This window comes from Mustela nivalis, assembly GCF_964662115.1.
Source record: "Mustela nivalis genome assembly, chromosome: 15".
Taxonomy (NCBI): Eukaryota; Metazoa; Chordata; class Mammalia; order Carnivora; family Mustelidae; genus Mustela; species Mustela nivalis.
Window position 1 is genome coordinate 59,956,430 of NC_139034.1, and position 26,740 is coordinate 59,983,169.

At 40.6% G+C, this 26,740-nt stretch overlaps 1 protein-coding gene across 1 annotated transcript; it reads right to left on the reverse strand.

The window, feature by feature from the left end:
- Window positions 1–1,527: 1,527 nt before the first annotated feature.
- EDNRB (endothelin receptor type B) lies at window positions 1,528–26,255 on the reverse strand. The gene is made up of 8 exons (XM_082701436.1): window positions 25,965–26,255; window positions 24,592–25,141; window positions 8,736–8,848; window positions 8,389–8,593; window positions 6,850–6,999; window positions 6,314–6,447; window positions 5,632–5,740; window positions 1,528–3,919 (listed from the first exon to the last, which is right to left on the reverse strand). Exons 1-8 carry the CDS (start codon window positions 26,201–26,203, stop codon window positions 3,785–3,787), a joined length of 1,635 nt encoding a protein of 544 aa, XP_082557562.1. The 5' UTR covers window positions 26,204–26,255; the 3' UTR covers window positions 1,528–3,784.
- Window positions 26,256–26,740: the final 485 nt, after the last annotated feature.

Consider the following 26,740-nt stretch of genomic DNA (forward strand, 5'->3'; position numbering starts at 1 on the left):
TGTCTTCTTCATTTGCATATGCCTATATTTTAGAGGGTATGCTGATAAGTACACTAGAAATTTGTGGATTTAAGAATTAGGCTGGAGATATTAATATCTACATTTTATAATATTATAGCTATAATATTAACCTGACATAATTAAATTGAGGTTCTGTGGTGTTCACTGACATTTTGAGGTCACTAATCAAGGATATCCTTTTTTCCTTTCCTTTTCTTCCTCCCTCCCTCCCTTTCTTTCGTCTGTCCGTCCGTCCGTCCTTCCTTCCTCTCTTTCTTTCTTCTTTCTCTTTCTTCTTCTTTCTCTCTCTCCTTCCTTCCATCCTTCCCTCCTTCCTTCCTTCTTTCTTCCTCTCTCTTTCTTTCTCTCTCTCTTACTTTTTCTTTTGGTGATTTTTCCATTACACTTGCTGCCTTCCTAACATGGTAGAGTTATTCCTTGTGCTCACATAAACCTTGAATCCTGGAAGTGTCTATTGGGATTTTCCAATTTGGATACACTCATGATTTGGATATACATGATTATTTCATGTAGTCACTTCTGAGGCCAATGACTGAAAGCAAGTCATCCAGAATTATTGCTTTTCACAAGCTTGGCCTCTTATGATTTCTGGATATTTCCTTCATAGGGCTACCACATCTTTTGGTTTTCTTCCAAGAATCTAAACTCTATTTATTCAGCCTACCTTTACTCTAACAAAATGTGCGTGCATTATCATTATTAATGTCACTTCACAACTAATTGTTCAAGAGAAGCGAGGCTCTTGTCGGTGACCCACATAGGGTACTGCCTCTGCTTGCCCTTCCTTTACTTCTCACAGAGCACAGGAATTCTGAACTCCTCTATCTCTAATGCTCAGCTGAGATTAGGCAGCTGAAATCCAGCAAAGGTCAGGGGTCACGCATAGAAACCTCTGGAACACTAGGATGGGTTTTGTCAGACAAAGAGAGGGATTATGTGCTAAGAGACATAGCACATGAACCTCGAGAGCATTCAGTAGATGGTTATTTACTGCTTGTTTCCTTTTGGATTGTATTAAAATTTTGTTATTACTTTGTCTCCTAGGAAACTTGCATTTTATTAATCTCATCCTACCTTACACATAGTAAACACTCAAAAGAAGCTTGTGAAATGAAGAGAGGAATCCCCAAATCTCATTTCAAACCTTTCACTTTTGCTCTTTGGTACAATAATGATTAACTGGTGAAATGCTCCAAAGTCAGGCAACCAGAGATAGGAAGACAGGAGCGGCCATTGGAAACGATCATCCAGACATTCAGCTTTGGAACACTGAATGTCTGTATGTATATCTGGTTGCTCTCAACACTAAAACAACAATGACAACAATGACAATGCAGCCCGGAGACCAGAAACCTGGCATTTTAATTTAACAACTTTTATATTTCCTTGATTGTTGTATGCTTAACATAAATAATGTCTACTTGTAACATTTGTATTATCTTTCAGTACTTCATCAATTAGTATTTAAGAAATCATTCCTATGCAGTAAAAAAAAATAAGCTGGTCTTTTTTGTTTAACAATTTAAATTTTTATTGATTTTGTTTACACAATAATGAATCAGCAACTACAGTCGTTGCCACTTTAAGTGGCCACAGAAAAACAAAATATATAATGATTTTACATGCTTATATTACAATTTTGTAAAGTTCACTACAGCATTTCCATGTTTTGCTATAAACTGTATTCCTTTGGCCATATCAGTTTTAATCATGTCAAAGAGATCATGTTTGTTTCTTACCAACTTTTATCAGTATGCTAAAATTTTGAAATCAGACATTTTTAGAAAAGCTATTGAATGCAACTTCTTGATAAATAGTACATGTATATACTCTTCATGTGCAGTTTCCAAAATTTGGCAAGATGATTACAGACCACAGTCTGATATGGAGAAGAATAGGGTACTGGGATGTAAGTGAGGAGGAAGAAACAAAACCCAGTCCATGGTAATAAAAAGGTACTAAAACTTAAGTAGGAGAAAAAAAAATATTAATAAACTGTGAAGATATTTGTCACCCAAAGTGAATTTAAAATCAAAGTTTGACATGGCTTTTGTGTTGACAAGCGTCTGAAAAAGTGATTGGGAAGAAACTAATAAACAAGATTGTGAGTGTTCTGTAAATAGAATCCATGTGGCATGTGAATTAATTATTGTCCTTGTTTTTGGGCCACACTGTTGGGTTTTGGCTTACTGTATTATCACAGTAAATGCTGGCAGAGAACCACACTGCTAGCTCATTTCCAACATGTGGCCCAGGGTTACTGAAAGGAAAAAAAAAAAAAAGTAGAAACTGTTATATTTTAAGACGGAGCTAAAGCTCTTGGGCCCAATTTATTCCTGAAGCCACTCTGAGAACACTGAGCTGTGTTTTGCTGGAACAGACTCAGGACCTTTTGCATTGATGTGACGGGGCAATGACGAACGTCAGGCTAAGAATGGGAATCTGTCCCCATGGGCTTCCTCTCACCCCACCTCATTTCCTCTCCCTTCCATTCCCTCTTGGACACATTTTCACACACGTATCCTACCAAGTTAACCTAAGGCACTTGCCTGGGGAGATGAAAGAATGAGGCAAGAAGGCACGAGGAGTTCTTACAGTCCCAAAAGGCAGTTTTGCCTGTATGTGACAAAAAAGCACCACGTTGAGAGCTGTTTTCTAGTAGTTATTTACAAAAAGAATACAAAAATTAGTAATAAGCTTGACAGGTAGCTGTTAAGTTGATTAATCTGCGTGATTTAAAAAGACAGTATTATCATTACCATAGGAGACCTAGGCCAGAGACAATTTTAACCACCGTCTGTGGGAGAGAATGCTGCTTTCTCCTGGGCCGTGCGGACACGGCTCCGGGCACCACGGACGCTGTCCACGATGGCGTTGCTGACATTTCTCCATCGTAAAGGTGTGAACGCTGGGGCCAGCCCTTTGTATCATCATCTGCATGTCCTATATCGTAGCTAAGTATTGACAGATGACAAAACTAAACAAATAGTGTTTGAACTGCAATATTGAAAGAAGAAAAATGTTTTAATAATCCCCCCAAAATTGTGGGTAACGTTTTCTTTGCAGAGTACATGAATGGGAGATTTCAAAGCAGTCTTTTGGGATCGCATTCCATAGCTCCTCTCTCTTTCCCTTGGTGACATTTGATCTTATCCGAACGTAGAAAGGTTAATGATCTTTGAAAACCTCAATCTCCCTTTCTGGTACTACCTCCTGATCCTTCAAATAGGTTTCTCATGTCAGAAAAATACACCAGCTAACCTGCTTTCACATTTTATAACCTAACCAATGGTGTGACACCATGAATAAAAAAGTTCTTTTGAAGGATTAAAAAAAAAAAATCAAGTTGAGTCATTTAAACTTTATTTAAAAATGCCATTTTAAAAAACACCATTTTCCTTTATATCAGATTCACATTAATTTAAAAAATAAACCTCTTTAATAGGAATGCAGAGTGAGCTCAGCTTAAAGGTAAGTGGGGCAAAATATACTGGAAGCTATCAAGAGCTACTCTGGGTGCTGACTGTAAAAAATTAAGTGCTTTCATGATGAGGCTTTCCCAATTCTCCCTGCTTTTCTTCGCCTGCTGTAAACAGCTCATGGAATGTCATGTGTCACTGTGAGTGTTAAGAGAAGAATCACTCTTACATTCTTACATTGTTTTGTGCAAGCGCACGGTTGTTTTGTTTTGGCAAAGACCTCCTTGATTTAATGACTTCTGTCCACAATAGAGAATGTGGCATTAAGTGAATATGCCTTCTTTTTAAGATGAGCTGTATTTATTACTGGAACGGAAGTTGTCATATCCGTGATCATTAGCTTTGAACTTCAAGCAGGACTGCTTTTCCTCCAAGGACTGTTTTTCTTCAAATGACTGGCACCAGCAGCACAAGCACGACTGCACAAAGCAAAAGAACTCGTTACTCGTTGACACCAGTGACATTGGGTTGACTCCTCCTACTTTCTGGGGTTCTGACTTTCTTGGCATGGTCAGGAGCTCTCAGCCCCTTTCTTTCCATGCTCTCTTATTCTTCCCTTTAACAATATATGATTACGTAAGTCATATATGATAATTTTTTAAACCAGAAAATACAGAAAAGGGTGCCCGGGTGGCTCAGTGGGTTAAAGCCTCTGCCTTTGGCTCGGGTTATGGTCTTGGGGTCCTGGGATCGAGTCCCACCTCGGGCTCTCTGCTCAGCAGGGAGCCTGCTTCCTCCTCTCTCTCTCTGCCTGCCTCTTTGCCTACTTGTGATCTTTCTCTATCAAATAAATAAATAAAATCTTAAAAAAAAAAACAAAAAAAAATACAGAAAAAGTGTCTATCAGGAAGACTCATCTTTTCATTAAATTTAAAGGGAAAAGCCACTTAAGGCTTGATACTTACTCTTGATTACTTGAAAAATTCTTATAATATCTGATAAATATATAACTCAAGACATTTTTTATGCAAATGGAAATACTACACACATCCATACACGTGACTGTATATGTGTGTGTTTGTAGAAGTGTGTGTACAATTTATCTTAATATAACTGTGCGGTATGTCCTAGTCCATAGCCTGCTTTTGACATCTTCCCGTGTCAATGAACTTAGTATTGTATTGCCGGTTTGTGTTAGGCACATGTTATGGTCATGTGCCCTTTCAACATTATCACACAATAAACTTATAACGTATACAAGTGTCTCAGTTTTGTTTGTCCAATTTCTTTTCTTGGATTTTTTTAAATTCAAAAGTTTGTTCGTACTGTTTGCTTTCTGATAATCTGTATGTCTAAGAAAGCGGAAGGTCCACTGTTTTCTGTGCTATAAAATGAGGGAGTTGATCTTGATGAATATTCTTGCTCTGAGATCCATGAGTCTATGAGACTGACTTAGTTTTACAAGGAAGCCAAGTTCTTTCCAGGAATGAACTCCCAGGGACAAATGGGTCATGTCCATATCAGGGAAGGGGACTATTTCATTCATGTTAGATTCTTAAAGGAGTCAATGAATGGATGGATGAATGTTACAACGCAAGTGGCCAAATCAAGAATAATGACACATATTCCATGTCAAGTAGCACATCTCTGCTATACAAACAAGGTGGAAAAGAGGAGGTAAAACCTCAATTAAATGTCTTCATTTGGCTTGCTATTCTCACGTCCAAATGAGTACTATAACTAAATGAGTTAAAATCCAAACCATGCTGTGCAGTCTCAAACCTCCCAAAAATGGGAACTGTGCATTTAATTCATGTTTAGCTCTTATTTGATCAGATGATATCTGTCAGACATCACTATATGTACTTTTTGCTAGTTTTCTGAGCATTTCTAGGAGTACCACTGATCGGTTGAGGTGGTGGGGACTAGGAGTACCACTGAGCATTTCTAGGAGTACCACTGATCGGTTGAGGTGGTGGGGACTAGCTGAGGAGGATTTATAGGTGGAAATCAAATAGAGTGATTTATGAGCAGAACCCACATTTAAAAATAAAAAAATCATTCGTGATGTAATGCAAGGGAAAACTGTAAAACAATTTACTAAATCTCTTTAGATAAAAGTATGAATAGTTTGGGAAGGCTATATTTGATGCTAGGCCAAAAAGAGCTTTTTATTTTGAAATAATCCTACCTTAAAGCAGTTTTTGAATCTTTTGCTCACCAAATACAGAGCTATAGGATTAATGCAGGAATTCAGGGAAGCCATGTTGATGCCGATGTAGTCCAATACCAACAAAAAGCTGCAAAACACGACCCAAATATGTCTGTGAATAATATGCTGCTTTACGCATGTATTCTTGGCAAACTCTGGAGTTTTTGTGAAGGAAAAAGTTATGCATATCCTTAATTTTTGGCTTTATCACTGGTCTTTGCTAAGGATGACCTCTCTCTCTGTCTCTCTCCCTCTGTTTCTCTCTGCTAGCAAACCCCTCCTCCCATGCCCAGTTCTCTCTTAAACAATAAAATCTCATTTGAAGTGTGGAGGCCAGCTGCTAAGAAGGCTTCACAAAGTGTGCAAAGGAGACTCTGAGGTGGAATTTCCAATTGTGGCGCCCACTCATCACTTTGACAGCTCTGCCTCTCCATTTCCAGTGTTCTCACAAGTCCCCTTGATTCTTTCCCCTACAACAGGGGTGAAGACCAAAAATGGGAATCTTAATTGCTCCCTAAAGACTAGCAAAATGGTACTCTCTCTGCTATGAAAGGGATCAATGGGAAACAAAACAAAACAAAACAAAACAAAACAAAACAAAACCCAAAAACTTCTGAATCGCATTTACCTACAAAAACTTTGTCTATTTTATGTTTCTTACCTCAAAAGCTCACATCTATTAGGATCATTCGGGTTATAAAGAGTGAGCTTCAAAATCCTGCTGAGATGAAGGGGAAGCCAGCATAGGGCGAAGACAAGGACCAGGCAGAAGACTGTTTTGGCTACTTCCCGTCTCTGAAATAAAACCAGAGCCAGAGACTAAATAGATGGTTCAGATAATCACAGCGGTCTCTCTTCCCAAACAGAACCTTTAATATTGTTTACAGAAAGTCCGTGGTATTTGTAAAAATCCTGAACACAGAGTTTTAAGTTGAATAGTTACTGTGAATTAGAACTAAATTGACCTCAGATTCATCTTTAAAGAGTAATGGCTCTTTCTAGATCCTTTTAGATTAGGTAGAATAGAATATCTCTAGATAGAGAATAAAAAAGATATTCTTTTGTCTATTCAAAAAATACCAGAGGCAAGAAAAAGGAAATACACTTTAGTATATAATAATTTTTATTGCTATAATAATTTTCTAATTCATAAGCACCATTGTAATCGTGAGTCAGCACATATTTTTGTTCTCTTACCTGCTTTAAGTGGTCATTTAGAGCAATCTGCATGCCACTCTTCTTTCTCAACATTTCACAGGTCATCAGGGTATAAAAAAAAGCAGTGATGGCCAATGGCAAGCAGAAATAGAAACTAAACAGCCACCAATCTTTAGCTGTCTTGTAAAACTATGGCAAAAAAAAAAAAAAAAAAAGAGAATTGCATGATTATCATTCCTCTGTAAAAAAAAATCTTATATGCCAAGTGCTAAATAAAAAGACAAACTAACAAACAACATACTCATCAAGGAATAATTATCTTCTAAAGTAGATCCATTTCATAGAGGCTGTATAGAATCTTTGAGGCCACATCTACTGAACAAATAATTAAATACTTACACTAAATAAAACAAACTTTCCCTAAAGAGCATTTTAATTCTCTAAGGCAGTGTGCTGCAATTATGCACAAAAATTTAAGCAGTTGGGTAAAATTAAAAAATATGTGGTATTCCAAATATTTTTGCCTTCACATAAGCAAAATATCCGTAATGTATTCATGCAAAATACCATATCTGAGTATGTAAAGACGCCCTAATGTTTAAGAGAAGGTTTCACTTTTTAACAAATTTGTTTTCTGGAAAAAAATTGATGTGGAAAGGTCTGTACAAATCATTTTGCTAAGAAATGTGTAAATCTAATTTATAATTGGAAAATCAAAGCTGCTTAGGACTCATGCCTTTTATTCTATTTCTGCTCTTTTTGCTTTGTTTTTAAACTCTTGCTCCAAATATATCCATGTTGGAGTAGAATTTATGTCATCTGTGCAGTACTTTTCCCTTTTAACTGATAAAACAAGAAGTCAGCAATCTCATTTTCAATTTCCCATTAATGTCTCACTTAATTCTTTTCATTACCATGATATATGTAATCCCTAAACTTGTATGTGGTCTTCTTATAGATAAAATAGAAAATAATCCTTGTGACACCTGGACCAAGTGCATTAACTTCTCCTGACCCATTATGGTGCGAAGAGCCTTTTGCACTTAAATGACGATGTGCTGACAAGTACCAGCATTGCCATTTCCCCCTATTTCGTGAATAAACATTCTTGAATAAATGGCCAAGATGAAAAATTCTTTGCAACAGCAGCTCTCCCTTCTCAGAGAGGACAGCCTTGCTGTGCAGAATCCATCCACATCAGGCCATCTTCTGCTCGATCGTTCACTGAACCATCCACTCCCTCTGATGACCGCTGTGCTGTCTTACGCAGAATATGCAGTGGTTGTCAGTCCTTCTGGGCAAGCTGAGTAGAGAAGCTATAAATTCAGATCGATTCTCTCAGGTGAACTTGGTTTATCTGTATCCCTGGGCACCAGGGGATTCTTGCCTAAGTAGTGACCTAGCTTCCTGCAGCGTGGGTCATTAGTCACCATTCTCCCCACAGTCCTGGGGCTTACGCTCTTAATTTATGCCAAGGACAGTCATGAATCAATAGCTTCCCAAGAAGGGAGGGTTGGGGGAAAGTAGCTAAATATTTATAAGGCCAGAACAGAAAGGAAAGGAAAAGGCAAAATTCACCTGCATGAAGGCTGTTTTCTGAGTAGGAAGAAGCAAGCAGGTTCGCAGGTAACGTCCTCTGTAGTCGAAGGTTATAATATCAAAAGCCATGGCTTCAGGGACAGCCAGAACCACAGAGACTACCCAAATTAAAACAATTTCTACTGCTGTCCATTTTGGAACCCCGATTCCTTTAATTCGACTCCAAGAGGCAACGGCTCGATATCTGAAGCACAAAATAGAATTATCTGTCAAGTTGGCAGAGCCTGTTTCATTGAATTACATAGTTTATTTTCTAAGTAACAAAGCAATCACTTGTATCCTGAGCTCGTGTTCAGGATATAGCTGGCTTAAATATCCACTCTTACCTGTCAATACTTAGGGCACACAGACTCAACACAGTGATGCCCACAGAGGCCTTCTGTATGAAAGGCACCAGCTTACACATCTCAACTCCAAAGGGCCAGTCCTCCGCCAGCAGCTGCATGAGAAGACATGAAGGTGCGTGAGGGAGATACTCACACAGTGCCCTCTGAACCGCATTACTTACTGGACTGTAATTAGCATGTGGGAGTAAGATAAGTAATTCCAGCTCTTACTGCTTTACTCATGGACTACTCCTTTGAAAAGCACCAGTGTTCGATATATAGATCAGGACAGTGGTTGGGAATAATGAAAACGCAGCCAGTTCATGAGAATTTGTTATGCATACACAGTAGCTTAGGGTCAGGATCTCGACCATGGGGCCAACCGGGGTCAGTCTTGTAAGTTCCCCTTAGAAGACAGACCCTGCTGCCCTGCAAACATCTCTTATACTGCCATGGAGTCTCACATGCTTAGGTCATGGCCAAACCAAAATAGAGACTATAAACGTTAAAAACAGATGATAAACATTCCTCAGCTGGGGAGATTAGACCAATTCTACAGAGAACAGTGCGGGCATCTGTATACTTACTATTTACTGTAGTCAACTTGACCGCCCAGTAGCTCAGCAGTAATAGTTACTCACTGCTCCGTGAACGCCCCAGACACACTCCTGTCTTAGGGCTTTACTCTCAGTATCTCCCTATTCTGAAAGGCTCTTTCCCCACAGATCTACTCCGTGAACTCCCCTGCCTTCCTCAGATTTTGCTCAAGGCTAGTATTTTCAACATGACCTACGGTAGCTACCTTGTTAGGACGGCAAAGTGTCCGGTACCCATCTCTCTTGCCCTACTCCACTTTTCTTTTTATCTATAGCACCTATCAACAATTATTGCATGGATTATAACATTTACTTGTTTGTTTTGTTTTATTTTTGCACTCCAGCATCCCTACAGTATAAGTCAGAATAAGGTCTATGCAACCACCTAATACACTTCCTGCCATGTAGCAGATGCTTAATATTCAAGCCCCCCAAATACAGAAGCACGAGCTCTACAAGTAGCAAAAGACAAGAGTTCTTGCTATTACACATATGTTTCTGCAATCCTCTAGTGTTAAACACAGTTATTTTGTTTCCTAATACAACTGGGTGGTGCCTCACACTGGTTAATGAATCACTTTAGGTAAACATCTGGATTGAGTGGTCATGAGGTTTTGAAAATAAAGGAAAGTTTTTCAAATTGATGTTTTTTTTAAAAAAAAATGTTTTAAAGAATAATCTTCCCAAAGTGAAAATTATTTTGAAACACAATGGGTCTTTCCGTCCTTTCACTAGTGAGAGGGTTCTTTGTGGAGTGTGTCGAGTTGGGTGATTATTATACTTATGGCACCAAAGGCTAAAATGAGTCGAGTATAAATATACCTTGGAGCTCCAACACGAGACCCATTTCTTTTCTAAATTAGATATGAAAAGTTACACTGTCATGGAGGACAGATGTTGGCAAACTTACACAGATATGCTTAATCTAGGATCCTGGAAATCTATACAGCCAAGCAGGAAAGGAAGAGGGAGCCAGGTGTAGGAAGGTTAGTGGTGTCAGTCAGCGATAGAGAGTGGTGGGGTGTGGGGCAAATCACACCTAAAAGGAGAAGTTGCTAAAAAGCAAGATGCAATTTTTGCCAAGAAATTGAAAAAAAAAAAAAAAAAAAAAAAACTAAAACCAAACCAAACCAAAAAAATCCTCTTGAATTTAGTCAAAAAAGTTGTTTATATAAAACCTCATAATTATAAAAGTTGTCAATTAACTCACATTTTTAAAAAACACTGTCATAGGGGCACCTGGGTGGCTCAGTGGGTTAAAACCTCTGCCTTTGGATCAGGTCATGATCCCAGGGTCCTCGGATTGAGCCCCGCATTGGGCTCTCTGCTCAGTGGGGAGCTTGCTTCTCCCTCTTTCTCTGCCTACTTGTGATCTGTATCAAATAAATAAATAAAATCTTAAAAAAATGAGGGAGGTAGATTAAAAGAAACACAAATATTTTATATGTTGTCACCCAGGTATTGTCCTATGAAGAGAGTATGGTGGGATTTGGAGTAAGTTTTTGATATGATTCTCAACAAAGTCTTTCTGAAAAGGCAATGTGCAAGTAAGGAACAAGACTAAAATAAGACAGTAAGCCATGCAAAGAACATTCTGGATAGAGGAAAGTGCAAGTGCAAAGGTCCTGGGGTAAAAATGAGTAAAGAAGCCTAGTGAGCTGAAAGGACAGGAAGAAGGCTATCAAGGCTATAGTGGAGTGATCCAGGCCAAGTGTCTAGGAGATGAAATGGTAGAGAAAGGAGTTGGAATAATTTTTCAAAGAAATACATTGCAAGATTTTCAACAGGGAAATGGCACACTCTTATTTATGTTTTTAAAATGATCTCTGTAGCTGCTCAATGTGGAATAGAATGTGGGGTCAAGAAAGGAAGCTTTGATACGAGGTTGTGGTAAGCTGGAGCCTGTGGTGACCTGGGGCTGAACAGAATGGGTTGTAGATGAAAGATTGAGCCTGCAGGACTTAGTATGGGGTGGATATGTGGAGTCAGGAAACTTTAAGAGGTTTGCCATATGAATGATGGAGACATTTACTGAAATGGGGGAAGACTCAGGCAACTTCAGGTCTGAGCCACCTATGAACTCCAGATACTTTAAAAGAACTTGAAAAACCTAAGAATAAAAGGGTTTAAACAGTTCCAGGGACTCTATCAGACTAGTTTGTTATAAATTATCCAGACAATATTCTTTCTTTTTTTTTTTTTTTTAAGATTTTAAAAAAAATTTATTTATTTGTCAGAGAGAGATAGGGGCAGCAGCAGGCAGAGAAGGCAGAAGGAGAAGCAGACTCCCCGCTGAGCAGGGAGGCTGATGAGACACTTGATTCCAGGACCCCGGGATCATGACCTGAGCCGAAGGCAGTGGCTTATCCAACTGAGCCACTCAGGCATCCCTAGATGATATTCTTTCTACTAATTCTGGTTGTCCTTAGATAGACTGGGAAAAAGATAAATAAATAAAACAAACCTAATGCTTATATGGCACTTATAATGGGTTAGGCATTATTCTTAACACTTTACACCTATCATATCCCTGAAATCTGCAAAGAAATCCTATGAGATAGTACTACCGATGTGCATTTCATAGATAAGAAAACTGAGGCACTTAGAAGTTTATTACTATGCTATGTTGGTTGTCAGTATGTCTACAAATTCTTCACTACTCCTCCTGTCAAAAGGTGAAGGCTTATTTCCCTTCCCTTGGAGATGTGGGTTGGCTTTAATCACCTGCTTTTAGTGATCAGAATGTGGCAAAAGGGATGACGTGTGACATCCGAGACTAGTTCACAAAAGGCCTGTGGCTTGCTCCTTGCCGTCTGGTAAGGGAGACCAGCTGCCATATCAGGAGGGCACTAAAGCCCCTTTATGAACAGACAGCCAAGGTGTGGAACTGGGGTCTCCTGAAAATGACTCACCAATGTAGGAATGAGAGAATCCTCCAGCTCTAGGCCAATCTTCAGAAAATTGTAACCCTTGAGAAATATCTCGACTGCACTCTCATGGGAGAGGGACTCTGAGTCAGAACCATTCACTCTGGTTCCTGAATTCAAGACCCACACACAAAGTGTGAGATAATAAATGTCTATTGTTTCAAACCACTAAGTTTTGTGGTTATTTGCTTTTCCTCATTAGACAAGTAATACAGCTCGCCTTGGTTTACTTGGTTTATTACTCACATAAGTAACAGATCCACATTAGAACCCACATGGTCTGATTCTAGAGTCTATATAGGGTTTTGCTGAAACTGACCACAGAAAAACGATGGTTTAGAATCAAATCAATTTGAGTATTTGTAAACCCATAGCTGTGTGTCAGATAATGGTAAAATATCTAGATGCAGAAGTAAATTTCTAATTACCTCATTATTTTACTTATTTTAATTTTTAAGATATTTTTATTTTTTGAATTTAAAAACAATATTTTAAAGATTTTATTTATTTATTTGACACACACACACAGAGCATAAGCAGGGGGAGCAGCAAAGGGAGAGGGGGAAGCAGGCTCCCCACTGTGCAGGGAGCCCAGCATGGGGATTTGGCCTGATCCCAGGACGCTGGATTATGACCTGAGCCAAAGGCAGGTGCTTAACAGGCTAAGCTACCCAGGTGCCCTCCCTTAGCTATTTTATTCATATAATATCTAAAACTTAGGAAATTTTCAAATATCCTATTTTCTTAAACTATATGCAGATATGCAAATATTTGTCTCCCATAGGTACAACCATCAAACGAATCAAGATGAATGAGTGTCCAGGCCACTGAAGGGAAAAAGTCTGGCCAATGGAAATGGGCTCTGCACTGAATCTAGGCCCTGTTTTGAGGTTACTGTTGTTTTTGGCTCAGCCTAGAAATTGGGTGATTGCTCTTCATACCACTGGGAGGCCTGCAGCCCAACCTCTGACCCAAGTCATCATAGGACACAGGGATACACAAACTGAAAATTGTAACCATTCTCTTCAAGTTCAGCACAGCGATAGTCAGAAATCTAATCATAACTGAGGGACTACAATTTTCTAATCTACCCCTCCTAAAAGAAAGGAACTGTAAACTAGGGAGTATTAACCTTCATCAGCTCTCAGCTTTTCATTACTTTTTGTAGCTCCTGAGAGCCACAAAAGATGAGTGGCAAAGCGCCAGATGTCACTTCTATTATTTCATCATGAGAAGGGTGACTTTGCAACCCCTGCCTCTCTCCCATCAGAAGGCCTTCTGGAGACACTGAGAGGCCAGACACCCAGTCACAGAAACCAGGCCCACTACTGATGCTCATCTTAGTCTTAAAGGCTTCCAATAAGTCTTGGACAATTTAGTGCTGGGAGCTTATTTAAAATGCAAAGACATCAACCTTTTGTTCAGAGGTAAACAAAACCCTGAAGGAAAAGCTACTTAAGTTTAAAAACAAAAATCACTCTCCACCAAGACGCCATCTTTACATGTGGTGAAAGAATGTTCTTAGAGGGGACACCTGGGTGGCTCAGTCGGTTAAGCCGCTGCTTTGGCTCAGGACATGATCCCAGCGTTCTGGGATCGAGTCCCACATTGGGCTCCTTGCTCAGCAAGGAACCTGTTTCTTTCTCCGCCTCTGCCTGGTACTCTGCCTGCTTGTGCATACTCTCTTTCTCTCTCTGACAAATAAATTAATAAATGAAATTAAAAAAAAAAAGAATGTTCTTACAGATTTTTATAACTGGAAATTAATTATTTTGCTATTTTTTGACAAAAATCAACATCCAATACACAATGTGAAGCCCAACAATACAGCTTTCCTCTTTGTAGGGGAAATTGGTTCCTTTTATTGCAAGAGGAAGCAATTCTAACTCTAAATCCAGCAATAACAACCGCTTATTCCTTATGTTTCGTTTTTTCTTGAGACTTTACCCCGCTCAATGACAAAACCTAAGGGCAAGATCTGAATACTGAACACAAATCAAGCATGCAATCAAAAAGTCTCCTTAATTGCAAAGTCAATGTTAGAGTTCTGTATTGTTTCTAGGTCCCTGTGACATGAGTTAAATTTTTAGATTCTGCTTGAAAGTAAACTTGAATACATGTTACCTACTATTTATTAAATGTGAGCCAGTTAGAAAATACTCCCATTAACTGTTACTGGTTTTCACGTTGTGATGGCTCATCCAACAAAGAGATTTTTTTATCGTTAGGTCCTAGAGCAAAGTGGTGTCCATTTGACAAATGAGAGTCCACGCTTGTGCTGATCCCTTTCCCCTACGGCTTATACAGCTCCCCTAGAACATTTCTTTTGTATGAATAAAAACAAATAAATGAATCAACACTAGATTGAAAAAAGACATGATCATATTGATTATAAGTTTTCTACTCAAAGATGACCATGACTTTATAACTTTATGTTGCAATAGCGGTTTAAGAAAGGAAAAAGTCCATGGCATCCAAATACATTATTTTTATATTATATTTAAAAGTTATTTTTATATCATGGAGTTTTTTTTTCTTAATTTCTAAAAGGGTAAACAGCATGAACAGGAAATAAATACATTTTCTTTATAAGTATTGTTAAGTGAGTCCTACAAAGTCTCCAACTGAGGGATTTACATTTTTCATTTCTTTTTAATTAAAAATTACATTCTTGAGAAATCAAATGGAAAAAAAAAACAAAACCCTGTTAATACATACCACTGTTAATGCCTGAAGGAATCAAGCCCCATCAAGTCAGGAAATTTGAAAGTTAACCATCTCACGCTAATAAATGTTCAATTGCCTCATTAACCATGTATATACTATTTTCTTATCTTCTCTTTCTCTCTCTCTCTTTTTTTTTTTGCTTAAGAGGATATACTGAGTTTTAACTGTTTACTTGTTTCAGATATTCTGTAACATTTATAATGTCCAGCATAGTGCCTGGCATTAAAAGCTTGTTGATTAGCAGTGAACGAGCTCGTGGAAAGATGAAAAGAATGAATGTGATCGTAAGACAGAAACCTTGTGATTAACATTTTTGTCATGAACTTTCAGTTCTCATATTTGAAACCAATTCTATTTATTTATTTATTTATTTGACAGACAGAGATCACAAGTAGGCAGAGAGAGGCAGGCAGAGAGAGAGGAGGAAGCAGGCTCCCTCCGATGCCGGGCTCCATCCCAGGACCCTGGGATCATGACCTGAGCTGAAGGCAGAGGCTTTAACCCACTGAGCCACCCAGGTGCCCCTGAAACAAATTCTTCAGAGAATGGAGAGGGCTATGCATTTATTTTTTTGTATCGTCCGATCCCTGCCCTTCCTTCCTCCTTCCAGATCAGGTATTCTTGACACATGAAGCCAGGGTCGTTAAGGGGTTGAGGATGATGGGTGGCTCTTCTCTTTTCAGAGTTCTGCCTTCCAAGCAGGCTAGAAAATGTGAAAAGCAAAAACTCCTTTCCGTCCTCTCTTCCTCAAAGCTGCCAGGGAAATGAATGACATAAAACAGAACCTACCATTTCTCACTGTCTCATGGGATCCTACAAGGAGCGTTAGTCGTAAATTTGATGGAGATGAGTGACGTAAGCATGGAGATGCTGTAGGAGATGATTGTTTCAGAGGCTGGGTGAGCAGCGTAGGAGCAAACACCAGGGTTACTTGGCCAGATTGCTGTGAAAAGCTGTGAACATTGCCTTCAAATGGCTGGAGTACAGAAATGTTTTTACAACAAGAGTCAAAAGAGGTAAAGAATGGAGCGGTCGTGTTTCACAACTTTGGGAAAGGGTGTATTCTTCATTTTTTTTCTCTGTTTTGTAGAGCTGGTAAGAGTTTTTCTGGATTTGAACTGGCTTTTTAAAGACAGAACAGCCTCATTCAAGGATTTCCATTTCTTTTTAAAATCACACATAGGGACAGAATTTAAAGTAAGCTGATGGTCAAATACGTAGAAAATATTTTTTGACGTATAGTGTACCTGTGCCCTTAGGGACAAATATCAATTACAAATTCCATCCTGCACTCATTAAAATGCTCTATACACTAAAAATTAAGTCATGTGGATTAGAAATATGTGGGTCAGAAATAATGCTGGCTTATCCTTCAGGGATGACACTTAAACAGACCACAATGTGAGCAGTACCTCCTGGCATTGCGAAAGTCGGAGGCTCTGTCTCTGGGAATTTTGCATGCCCACCAACAAAACAGGGTTTTCCCCATTCTGGAAACATTCCTATGGCTTGCCGAAATAGAATGATGAGTCCATGAAGATGAATTAAGTTTCTCGAAACAAAATCTCCAAGAGAAGCAAAGAGATAGAATAAATAAATAAATAAATAAATATCTTAGGAGAAATTTAAGTTTACTTTAAATATATTTTCCTACAAGTATTACAGTGAAATCTATTTCCAAGTCTGTGACAGGTCAATATATAGACTTCTACTCTCCTCTTGTCTGAACTTAACATATCCATAGTTTGTGCCTAAAAACTCAGACACATTACACATTCTGAAGAATTCAACAAAGAGCATTAAGAAATGCTCTTTCCTAAACCTAGCTTATTAACAGAGTTACTTATCTGAACTCTATCTTCTAGGATCCCTAGGACACCTGAAGAAGCAAGAATTACAACTCCATGGTCTCGTGGCTTAGAAAGAGATTTGCAAACTTTGTGAAGTTTGCGAAGTTTGCACAAACTTCATTAAATCATTTCATGTCTTAAACTGTATTCTATCCAGAGATTATCTTAGGGAACACTGGTAAGATACGATGAGAAGACTTGATTACTATGGAATCTAAAAGCTCTTTAAAATAATTTGGAAATACCGAGTGTGGACGGGGAGAAGATTTGTACAATGTAAACATCCAGAGAATAGTTTTCCTCCTTTCTGGAACCTACAATGGAGTTAACGAGGAAAGAAGTAGAGAGAGGACACAAGTCAGGAGGCCTGGGTATGGTTGAGAGTCTTAGGGTCAGAGAAGGGGCAAGAAATGCGTCAGTCCACTTTGCTAATACATTTCTGACTCAAGCATGACCCTCCTTCTCTCTTACCACCACACTTGGGCTGTTTTCTTTTTTCGTTTACATTTTCACCAGAGGGTCTATAGGAGAAGAGAAATAATCAATCCCTAAAATAAAAGCACTGGGAAGAACAGAAATCTAAGAAGAGAGGACTTGTTGGCTAAGGTATATCCAATATCCAATACACCACACTCGGCTGTTTCCCAAACATAACCCATCTCGTCTTAACTCTGCAAAGTCCTGAAAGAGAATGTTTCACATCATAAATTACATCTTGAATCTTATTTCAACTTGGGCTTTATCTGTCAACACCCTTTAAAGCACTTAATCACTTATTAGCATTTGGCATGTTTCTCTAAAAATAATCAACTATAGCATATTAGGCACACAGAGATAACCTTATATGGTTTTTCTTTGAGAAATGAAGAACGTGGCTCCCTGGCCTTGAAACAACAGTGTCTTGGCTCTGTCATCCTCTTGTATAGCTGTGGAAATATCTTCAATCTTGAGCAACTCATTTAAAGTGAGCAAAGAAAAGATGTAAAGCCTTTGATAGATAAGCCTTCCCATACTGAAAGGAACATTGCCCTGATATTTTAAGAGGCTTGGATTTATGGAGTGACCAAGTGGCAGATCAAAGGCAAATGCAAGAAGTAGCATAAAGTTAACCTAGGGAACTTTGATCACCCAAGGCCGAGAGTTTGCCAATCATTTTGTTACAGGAGTCCACGTATGGAACCATGAATTGGGAATATGAAATCTCAAGTTTCTGGGTTATTTGAATTATGCTATTAACCTATTATTTAATTATGACTAATATCCTCATAAAGGATGAGGAGCAAATATCCTCCTTTTTCCATCTAAGCAGTTATAAAAAATATGACTAGAAAAGTCCACTGTCCTGGGGCACCTGGGGAACTCAGTCCATTAAGCCTCTACCTTCAGCTTAAGTCATAATCTCAGGGTCCTGAGATCAAGCCCAGCATCAGGCTTCCTGCTCAGTGGGGAGCCTGCTCAACACCACCACCCCCTCCCTGCCTCCGCTCTGCCTGCCTCCCCTCTGCCTTCTTACTTGCGATCTCTCTCTTCGCCTCAGATGAATAAATAAAATCTTAAAGAAAGAAAGAAAGAAAGAAAGAAAAGTCCCCTGTCCTTACATTTATGTATAACATCTTTTGTCAAGAAGCATCTGTCTTGGGGAGCCTGGGTGGCTCAGTGGGTTAAAGCTTCTGCCTTTGGCTCAGGTCATGATCCCAGGGTTCTGGGATCGAGCCCCGCATTGGGCTCTCTGCTCAGCAGGGAGCCTGCTTCCCCCTCTCTGTCTCTGTCTGCCTCTCTGCCTACTTGTGATCTCTGTCTGTCAAGTAAATAAATAAAAAAAAAAAGCATCTGTCATGTATTGACTGTTGACGGCACTAAGCTAGGTGGATGTTGGGGTGTTAGTTTTATTTGTTAGTTGATTCTAGGTCATTCAGAGCTAATAGTCTAACTCTTTATTAGTACCTTTAGAAAGCTAATTCTTTAAATGTGTTGAATTGGTGCTCCTTAACATTTTTTCCACATCAAGTAAACGAATCTCAAGGTATCTAGGTTCTATTTGGGTTCAAGAACTTCTACTAGAACATCTCTAAATTCTACAAAAATTTCAGCAAAATATCTTAGTAACTTAATTGGTGTTACTATCTTAGAGGAAATCAGACTCCCCTATCCAGTGATACTTTTACTTCATGTATTGTTCTATGTGCATAAATCCCCATTTACTGACCAGAAAATTATAATTTCAAAAGTTAAATTTGATGGTGTTCAATTGACTTTGACTTCTAACTATGAAACGAGTAATCACATACACAAACTTGTTAAGCACTGGAAGTAGTGTAGGACTAGAAGTGAGAAAGGTAAGCTTTTTCAGAAAGATAGTGCTGCAAGCAGGAAATGTCTGATTACCTGACAAGGTCACTTCACTCAAAACTCATTTGTGCATTCAGTGAAGCAATTCCACGTTTTTACACGCCAGGGTTTAAATGTGAAGTGTATCCTACTTTAACTAGTTAAACATTAAAGATCAACAATTTTGCCTCTCAGAAGTATGAAGGCAGGCTTTTTGCCTCTAATAGAGCCTATAAAATCTTTTTTTTTTTTTTAAGATTTTTATGTATTTGACCACAGAGAGAAAAATAGTGAGAGAAGGAACACCAGCAGGGGGAGTGGGAGAGGGAGAAGCAGGCTTGCCGCTGAGAAGGGAGCCCGATGCGGGGCTTGATCTCAGGACCCTGGGATCATGACCAGAGCCAAGGGCAGATGCTTAACGACAGAGCCACGCAGGTGCCCCGCCTAGAAAATCTTAATAGCAAAGCCATCCGATGGCTCTCCACCATCACTGGACACAATTATATATGGATCTTTATCAAACAAATGTTCCTGTCCATTACTGTCTTTACAGTTCACAAGCCAATTTGTTTGCAAATGCAGTTTGCTTACACATAAAGGAAGTTCGACTTGAGAATTAACTGTATTAACTTAGTTATCCATGACAATATAGCACAGATTGAAAGTGTTAAGTAAAATCCAGAGATAAGTTAAAAACTCATTATTTGCTCAAGAATTTTTAATTGCTTGAGAAGTTAAAAGTTAAATAAATTTTAGCTTCAACTTGCCATCAAGCTTTATTAAATATCACTGCTAAATCAAACCAAACCAAACCAATCAACCAACCAACCAACCAACCACAACATAAAAACTTCACAGCATCCGGAAGTATGCTCAGCTCTTTTGCTTTTCGCACAGCTTTGGCAACTTTGACATCAGGGTTACTACAACTTAGTTAGTTAGGTTCTCATCGGTAGCAGACATTTAGGTTACTGTATTCATTGCAGTCTACACAGGAAGGGCACAATTTGTGAATAAGAAGAGATTCATCCTCACATCAGATATTTACAAATCCTGGCTTTTGGTTCAGGTATAGATATAGACCATGTACATGCCGGTATGGCGACCCATGTATATATTAGAGATAGGCATTAATACATGTATATCTGTGGCTAAATAGATATACATAAAATAGTGATTCAGACTAAGAGGACTATCATGCTTCTAGGGCACAAATGTAGAGAGAGCTATCACAAACACAAATGCACATATCCTTTGATTCAGGAGTTCTAGCTTAGAAATTTACCCTTCAGATATGGTCACACATGTATGCAAAGCCATTTGTATAAATATATTATTTGTAGTTACGTTTATAATGGCAAAAGCTGGAAAAAAAAACACCCTAAATTTACATTCTTATTCATACACACATACACACGTAACATTTATTCTTTGCGAACCTCATGTCAGGCACTGTGCCAAATGATATTCACCTATCCATTTATATATGTACTTATATGTTCACATATATACATATAGAAATAGACATAGAGACCTTTGAATATCCTCTTTGGATGACTGCAGTTTTCATTTTCACCTGGATAGCCTGATAGAATGTGCATGTTAGAGCCTAGCATATACTGCTGAGAAGGGTAAACCGGGCTCTTCTTTTCAACATATTTAGGTAAATATGTGAGGCACTTCAACAGCTTCTCTCTGCTGGGTGTCCTCCAACACCTCTCTGGCCTTCGTCAGAGGAGTTCCTCTCTGACACAAGATACCTGATAAGAAGATTGACTCTACCTGGAAGTTTCCAGAGACCCAGTCCCTTGAAGGAGTCAAGGAAGAAGAGATCTATAGCCTAAGGTTTGTCAGCATCTCACAGCAGCCCCTTCCTGGGAAGTTGTCTCTCATTCTACAGCAGCAGCAGCAATGACTATGATAGTTTGGGGTTTGCCAACCTTTTTGAACACTGGATTTACTTAATCCTAGATTAATGTAATAGATTCACATTGATGTTTATCGTCCCTTGGGTGTGCCAACAGATGGGTTGGGTGGGTTCTATAAATCTCCCAGAATTTTGTGAATGTTGGTTGTGTGTGTGTGTGAGTGTGCGTGTGTGTATGCACAAGAATGAAAATTTGTTTATGTTTTATATATAGATATATAAAATTAATATGCCATATTAATTATAATATATATTTTATATAATATATACAGTGAACTAAATTCTGAAAGAGAATTGTAATACCCCACAAAAACAAAATTAGAACTCACTGCTTTCACTTAAGTTACTTTGTGCTAAGTATCATACCTTAGCATGCTGAAATTCTAAATGCATTTTAAAAAACTTACTTAAATGTTTTCACAGTTATTTAGGGGCATAAATAGCTTTTAACTAGTCTGAATTGGGTGTTTTGGTAAATAAAGCCTCCAGAAAAACAATGATATTATCCATTTTATATACTAAAGAACATTTGAAGAGGATTTCAGGAGATAGAAATCTTCAAATGGGGGGGGCGGTGGCACCAAGGTAGCTCAGTTGCTTAGGCATCTGCCTTTAGCTCAGGTGATGATCCCTGGGTCCTGGGATAGAGTCCTGCATTGGGCTTTCTGCCCAGTTGGAGTCTGCTTCTCTCTGCTTCTCTGCTCCTCTACCACTGCCCCTCTCCCTACTAGTACTCTCTCTCAAATAAATAAATAAAATCTTAAAAAAAGAGAAATCTTCAAATGACTCAGATGAGAACTGAAAACATATGCCAAGTATCCTATTGTGTGTTAGCGTATCATATAATCCCACCAGGGTGCTCAAATGAGGTTCTAGCAATACTCCTGCGGGAGAAGGGCATGCTGTGTCTGAGCTCACTCAGTGCAGAGGGTCAGGGAAGACCACAGTTTCTAGGACCAGATGGATGCATTTGAGCTCCAGTTTCATCACTATCCAGTGGTATGACACTGGGCAAGTTACTTCTTCACCTCTCCAACAGGTAGTTTTCCCATAAAACAGGAATGACAACAATATATCCTCCAGAGGGTTTCTTGCAGTGATTTTGTGAAATAAACCGAGAACCTGTGCATAATAGTTGGCATCCATTATTATTATATTATGCTTCAAGTGACACATATTTATGAACACCATAAAAATAAACCAAAGGCTCCCACATAGGATTCCATGTTGGCAAACATGGCAATGGGACCTTGTTCTTTGTGACGAATTTGTTTATGACCAACATAAATGACTAGATGGTCAGATTTGTAATGACTCATTAGTCTGTTTACTTCAGAAGTAAAAACACAGCTTTAACGGACTGAATGGTTTCAGGCAAAATGATGTAATTTCCTAGGGAAATCATAAAGAAAATTGAAATGAAAGTAAAAGCTGTGTGCCCCCTTGGGAGTCAGATATCCTCTGGTTGATCGAGCATAATCATTTGACCAGACAGACAAAGTAAGATCGTCCTGGAAAAGCTTATTTCATCTGGCCTAGAAGCAACACATCTACAAGAAAATGTCCTCAACTCCATCTTCCACATAGCACTTGAGCTGCTGGCTGACTTAGGAAGGTCTCTGACTCAGAGACTGAGCTGGACATGTGGGTTTTTCCGAGATTTCCCCAGAGAGACCCTTCACAAGATTCTCTGCAAGCCTAGCAAACCTAGACTGCTATCTCCCTTTTCAGAAGGCTCTCATTTAACACTTCTTATTTCTCAACACCTTGTACTCTACAGTTTCTCAAGTTAACTTTGGTGAATTGAATTGGAACCCTTTGCCAAATTGGAATGCTAAGACTTGGCCTGTGGGACTCCCAGACGAAGTAAGTGTGTCACCTCTGGCTCTAATAGAACTGTCACTGCATTTAAGGGAACCATTTCAGATGATGCTTCTCCCAGGAAACACTCAGACTTCAGAAGAATGGGTTGCCATGCAGGATTTTAGGATTTCTTCTCTTTATCCCCCATTTGTGGGAGTGTTTCCTTCTAGAGCCTGGATCTTAATCTGAATCCTATTTCTAAACTTCAGAAATTGCTAAAATTCTCTTAAAGAATGGCTATTTGGATTAGGACTTAAAGGCATGGCTTATGGCTTATGGCTCAACAAAGATCGAACTTCCCTCCCCATGCTTTTCTAGCCCTCCATGCCATATTTTTCCCTTGTACTGAGCCCTGGACTACCTTCAGGAAAATTTCCAAAGCACCTTCCCATTCCTTTACTTTGGTCCTGTTCTTCTTTATGGCTTTCTATTGCTGATCATGATGAGTAAGGAGAGTTTCACATACTTGCATGGGTCTTTAGAATCTTCCTGATCTTTCACTTAGGCTAGTCTTCTTAGCACTACAAAACCCCAGTAAGTGGGCTCTAACAGCCTCATTGTAGGTTCCAGGGAATTGAGACCCAGAGATGTTGGGATGTGTCTAGAGTTCCAAAGCAACCTGGAGTCAAATAATGTGGGGGTGTATGTCCTGTTCTAGCTCTCCCTGCCTGTTTTCCTCTGGTGCCCATAGTAATCACAGTAATGTTAGCTACTGAAAGCCTTAAAGACCTCATATGGAAAGCACCCACCCCCCGCCTTTGGTTTGTTCACAGGGTAATGGGCGGGAGGGGGGAGGGGAGGTACAACTTGTACTCTGGACCTGATAGATTTGGGTCTATTTCCCACCTCCATCTCTTACTAACTATGAGACCTTGAGCATCTTATCAGTCATCTGTAAAAATGGAGAAATACCTACTTGTGGGTTGTCAAAAGTCCATTTCAGTGCTTGGCCCCCTGTAGACATGTGATAAAGAGTCGGTACAATACAGTCATTCACAGCAGGTGAACTGTGTTAGTGTACTCACTAGTTTGGGTCTTTTCTAACCCATTTGTTCCCCCAAAACCCATTCCAGCCCCTCTACTTTCAGGTCCCTCTACAAAAGTGCTTCCCAAGGTTAATGTGCATATGAATCACCTAAGTAACTTAAGACACAGATTCTGCTTTTCCAAGTCTGACCTGCACTTGCAGTTCTAACAGGCTCTCTGGTAATATCAGTCCTGCCAATCCACGGACCATACCTTTGCAGAGAGAATGGACCCAGTGAGCTGCGCTTAGGGACTAAATATAAATACTTAAGGACCAGTGGTTCTCAAGCTTTACAGTTCATCATCATCACACAAAGGGCTTGTTAAAATACAGACTACTGCACTCCATCCCAGAGTTTCCAAATCAGCAGGCTGGAGGTGCGGCCCTAAAATGTCATTTCTAACAAGTTCCTAAGTGATGCTGATCTTGCTGGGCTGGGGACTACACTTGATCTAAAACTTAGCCTAAGTTTACTGAAGATCAGTAAGGAATTTATTTCCAGTGATACTAACTTTAGGAGGCGATGGATCTTCTTGAGTAAGTGTCCCCCAAAGGCTGTCCCATCTCCCTCCTCCTAACTAGGCACCCTCCCAAAGATATTAACCCTTTACCTTGTAGACAGTGATGGGGATGTCAATGATGATGTGCAGCAGGTCTCCCAGAGCCAAGCTGGCTATCAAGATATTAGGGCCGTTTCGCATGCACTTGTTCTTGTAAATGATTCTCAGCAGTGTGGAGTTGCCGATGATGCCTAGCACAAACACTAGACAGGACACCACCGTGTTGATATACTTGAAAGTCTCCTTGATCTCAAAGGATTTTTCGCAGGGGGGAGGGGAGAAGGCGCGTCGAGGGGCTCCAGGTGTTCTCCCTGCTTTATGTATCTGCGGAGATGCAGAGGACCACGGCGCGCTGGAATTGGAACCCCTCGGCCAGGAAACCTCAGTGGGGGGCGTCGTTATCTCTCCGTGCCCCAGAAGTGGCAGAGTAGCCCCGGCTGGCGGGAATCCTGGCTCTTCTCCCTGGACCCCCGCCACGCCGCAGGCGAGGATCAACGCCACCAGGGCGCGTCTGCCCCAGCTTAGCAGAAGCTGCATGTTGCTGCCTGCTCCAGTGGGCGTCCGGTGGCTGCTCTGCAGCTTTGAGTCTGCAGCTTTGAGTCTGGAGAAAGACAGGACGCTTGGGTCAGCTACCCCAGCCACGCCCCTGCTCCGCTCCCGCAGAGCGCAGCCGCTCGGCCACTACCCGCGCGCAAATGTAACTTAAGTTTGCGCGCCGGTGCTGAGCTGGTGCGCGTGACCCTCCTGCGCCGGTCGATTGTCCTTCCCGCTCCAGTTATCCCTGTGTTTTTTGTTTTTTGTTTTTTCCTCCCTGGCGTTCCCCCGAGGGATAAGTGACTCGCAGTGGCGCGGGGCATTCTGGAAGGGGTGTGCCAGGGCGAGAAGGATGGGTGTCCGAGGCAGAGCTCTGAGCTCCCTGGTGTGCCCCGAGGAAGCACGTACGTTCTGGCTACAGACGCGTGGGAACTGGGGAATCAAGGCACTTAGAGGCCAAGCGCAGACGCCAATCTGCATTTCGCTCCCCAGGGAACGCGGATTCCCGGTGTCTGAACCACAGGACTCCCCCGGGCGAGTGAAAGCCGCTACTTCCCAGCTGCCTGCGCCCGGAGTGCCCCCGCGCCCCCCGGAGTGCACCGACTGACTCAGACACTTCACTCGTCCGGCTTGCGGGAGTAGCAGCATTAATTCGCAAGCGTCTGCCCCTCAAAGTGACTTTTGACTCTCATGGGCTCTCCTCTTCCAACCTCCTTTACTCTAACAATACAATTCATTGTATTCTATACATCTTTTTAAAAAATTAAAAAATTAGATTATATATATATATATATATATATATATATATATCCCCAACTACTAACCCAAGCTGAAGCCCCAGGATAAGGTTCAATCACTGATTTAATTCCACACCAAGGCAGAGTGTTTACCTCTCGAATCGGGAGCACCAGGCGCAGAGCGACCAGCGGGGACCTCCTTCCCGGGAAGCTCTGCTCGCAGCTCGCCTGCAGCCCGCTCCGGGGGCGAGCACGCCTCCCTTCAGCCGCGGGCGGGTCTGGCTCTGACGAAACGCGGAGGGAATGCCAGACCAAGTAGCCTCCACAGCTCGCTCGGTCGGGGTCCTTGCTGTCCCTACACAAGTACTTTTATTCATGCGTCCCTTCCCCATCAATCACCGCCAGACTCCTCCCGCGCCTTCCGACCGCTCTGCAACCTTTCCCCTGGGCGATGCCTGGACAGCATCAGCAGGAGCTGCCCGCCGGAGAGGGCAGTCCCTGGCCAGGGACGCGTCCCGACAGCCTGTTGGTGGTCGGAGTTCTGAGTTCTTCAAACGACCCGCCTAAACCAAGGGCAAGTTTTCACGCACCCGGAGAGGCGCTGGGGCTCCAGACCGGATCAGGGTTCTGTATTTAAGTTAACCTGGACTCTTGATGAGGAGTGTGAGTTCGCTTTCCCATTAAGTACCCCGGGGCTGGTATATAGACCTGGTAGATTTGCGGGCTCTGCTCTTGGCTGTTTTTGATTTGCCCGCAGATTTCAAACACAGGAGGGCAAGATTCTTCCTTCTCAAGCCCTGTCCCCGCCCTAGGAGAGGGCTAAAATCCCTCCATCATTTCTCCTAACAGCTGCCATTCTCCTTTCTTCCTGCTATGTCCTCAAGTGTTTTGTCAGGCCCTCTCAGGAATTTGTGTACTGTTGAGGGATT

Bases quoted from the DNA above. Each gene is read 5' to 3' on its own strand.
- EDNRB (XM_082701436.1), bottom strand. From the start codon at position 26,203: ATGGGGAAGGGACGCATGAATAAAAGTACTTGTGTAGGGACAGCAAGG. The intron at 25,142-25,964 runs GTAAACACTCTG...GTCTTTCTCCAG, and splicing joins TGGTGCTCCCGATTCGAGAG to ACTCAAAGCTGCAGACTCAA. The intron at 3,920-5,631 runs GTAGGATTATTT...TGCTTTGTGCAG, and splicing joins GATTCAAAAACTGCTTTAAG to TCGTGCTTGTGCTGCTGGTG.